At 38.9% G+C, this 2,514-nt stretch overlaps 1 protein-coding gene across 1 annotated transcript in view; it reads right to left on the bottom strand.

The window, feature by feature from the left end:
* Positions 1–453: 453 nt before the first annotated feature.
* Positions 454–2,514, bottom strand: part of clic4 (chloride intracellular channel 4) — a 19,126-nt gene continuing 17,065 nt past the window's right edge. Inside the window, exon 6 of the mRNA XM_035674008.1 lies at positions 454–2,360. Coding sequence (XP_035529901.1) covers positions 2,196–2,360 — 165 coding nt within the window. The 3' untranslated portion in view covers positions 454–2,195. The remainder of the gene's footprint in view (positions 2,361–2,514) is intronic.

The following is a 2,514-nucleotide window of genomic DNA, read 5'->3' as shown; positions in this document are numbered from 1 at the left end:
TTGCAATTGAATTGCAAATCCAAAGATGAGAGCTCTGAAACTAACTGTAAAGCATTTGGACAAAACATTTTAGCTCAGTGTCCAACTTATTCTCATGGTCTTCCTTAGGTGATGTAATTGGTCATTTATCATCTCCATGACAACTATGGAAGGTAACAGGATATGGTTGAAAGCTTTGGAAAAAACAAGTAATTAGAGCCTAATATTTAGATTTTTTTTGTCAGATAAATAACCTTCAACCTTCAACCCACCTTTAAGAGTAAAGACGTTAAGGACTACATATAGATAACATGGACCGTCATCCAATATCCTTTTTAAATTTGAAGGGGAACTTGCTCTGATTGTTATAGGACATGAACAGCAATCTAAAAACGTTTAAGGCAAAGGCAATTTTTTACAGTAAATGACAAGACAGATGTGTATTAACACTGAAGGTTTATACAAAAACACAAGTCAGAGTGCCAATAAGAAGTTTATTTCAATTCAGTCAATATTGTTAAAAAAAAAGCCATGACATAGCTTGGATATTTTCTTTGTACAACATCACACTCATGTTGTAATGAAATGCTCTCTGAAAAACCTTCGTGCAAAACATCCGCAGAGGGAAAACAACTAAGGCAAAGAGGATATGGTTTGTCTAGAATTAGAATCCAAGCAGGCAAGAAATGGCCCATTTTCCTCAAAATTCAGATGACATGTATAAAATGTACACATTGAATTCCGAGCAATCAAAACAAATATTTACAATTCCTTTTTTTTTTTTTAATCAAATTTGTTTCATGACAAATGTCTGAGAAACATGGCAAATGGGAGAAAACAAAACAGTTTTTGCTTTATCCGCACTAAAGCACTTTTGGAGCTACTGTATCATAACATACATTCACTACCTTAGAGATCAATCTACATACAGAAGAGAAAGTGAAATTCGACCAGGTATTCGTTTCATTGCTACTCCTCTTGGTTTGTTTTGTCATAAATATCTTTAGTGTCACCTTTCTTGGTGCCTGACTGCACGTTGGTGTAGTCATTCCAGTACATGATGGAGAAGGAAACAGTGAGTGTGTGGTTTCCTTTTTCTTTTCTTTTTTTGACTTCACTTGTTTACATAGCCGGAGTCATCCTATCCACAGTTAGACCAGAATAATGTGCCTCTTTTTGGTCCGCCATGAGTAATCCAAACTACCGCTACTGTCAGCACGACCAAAGTGAGGACTTTCCTTCATGCTTCATAAGAAAGATGTTTATGTGTTTAATGTGCTGCTCAGTGAGTCTAAATGAACAGTTTTATAAATGGCAATGTGGTGATTAACAAAAAGCCACTCTACACATCTTTGAAAATCTGTAAGCTACATATGGTAGAATATTTCTCAGACCTCAGGCTAGATTTTTCCTGAGTTGTTACTGCAGCCGTTACATGAAATTCCCTACAATTCTACTGAGTTGAGCTACAAGACTTTTGCCCATTTGAGGCAATGAGGAAATCAGAGCATGGCTACCAGGTAGCTTTACCTGCACTTAGAATTATTTTGATTTATTTTAAACAGCTCAACATTAAAAGAAAGCATCTTTCACTTGATATGTCAACCACTCAGGTTTGGATTAGCTTCGGCTTCTACTTAAACCTGTCAAATACTTAAAGCCGCTGAAGCTTCAACACTGTTTACAATGCCTCTTAATAAGCCAAAAGACAAGGGAAAAAACTGCTTCTCAGTGTTCCTTTTATAGCAATCCTAGAAAGAGCTATTTCAGTATTAGACAGACAACAGAAAATTAACAAAAGCTTGTGACCTTCTCCCTACACATAGAGAGAAGGTCAGCTTGAAGGTCACTTATCGAGGAGTGTGTTTGTTGAGGCTCCCGACACTGATAAGCACTGATACACGTCTGGCTGCTTCTCCGTCGCCTCGCCATCACAACATTCATCAGCAAATGAAAAACAAAAGCAATTAATGATGAAAGACCTTTGCTGAATCAACTAAAAGGAGGCCTTCGTAAAAATCGGAGAACGTGAGGAAAATATGATCGAGAAGGGTTCATGCATTGGGGTTCGCTCTAGATGAGGAGAGAAGGAAAAGAAGTCCAGAGTTTTTTCTTTCTCGCGAGTGAGCACATCAGTCCCGGTGCTGGGGAGGGGGAGGTGTAAGGGTGTGTAGAGGGGGAGGTTACGGGGTGAGGGATGGAGGGGACGGAGGAGCTTATTTGACCAGCCTCTTGGCTACATCTCCGTAGGCGATCTCAATCTCTTTGTCACTGGGGCAGGTGTTGGTGAACTCTTCGCGCGTGTAGGCGTTGTTGAGGTACTTCCAGATGGCAGTCATCTCTTTGGGGATGTCAAAGCCTCGGTACTTCTTGGCCACCACCTGGGAGGAAGATATGAGAAGATATAAATCTCACTAAACTGAACCATAAACGCTCTTACAAACTCAGTTTGTGCTATAACTTTACATTTGTTCAGAACTTATATAATGTGACAATCGATCTGTCAGGAAGATTAGATAAGAAAACCTTTATTTG

The sequence above is a fragment of the Morone saxatilis genome, unplaced genomic scaffold, assembly GCF_004916995.1.
Source record: "Morone saxatilis isolate NCDOM2014 unplaced genomic scaffold, NCSU_SB_2.0 Contig3, whole genome shotgun sequence".
NCBI classification, from domain to species: Eukaryota; Metazoa; Chordata; class Actinopteri; family Moronidae; genus Morone; species Morone saxatilis.
The sequence above is the reverse complement of the archived record's forward strand: the minus strand, read 5'-3'. Positions and strand labels throughout refer to the sequence as shown.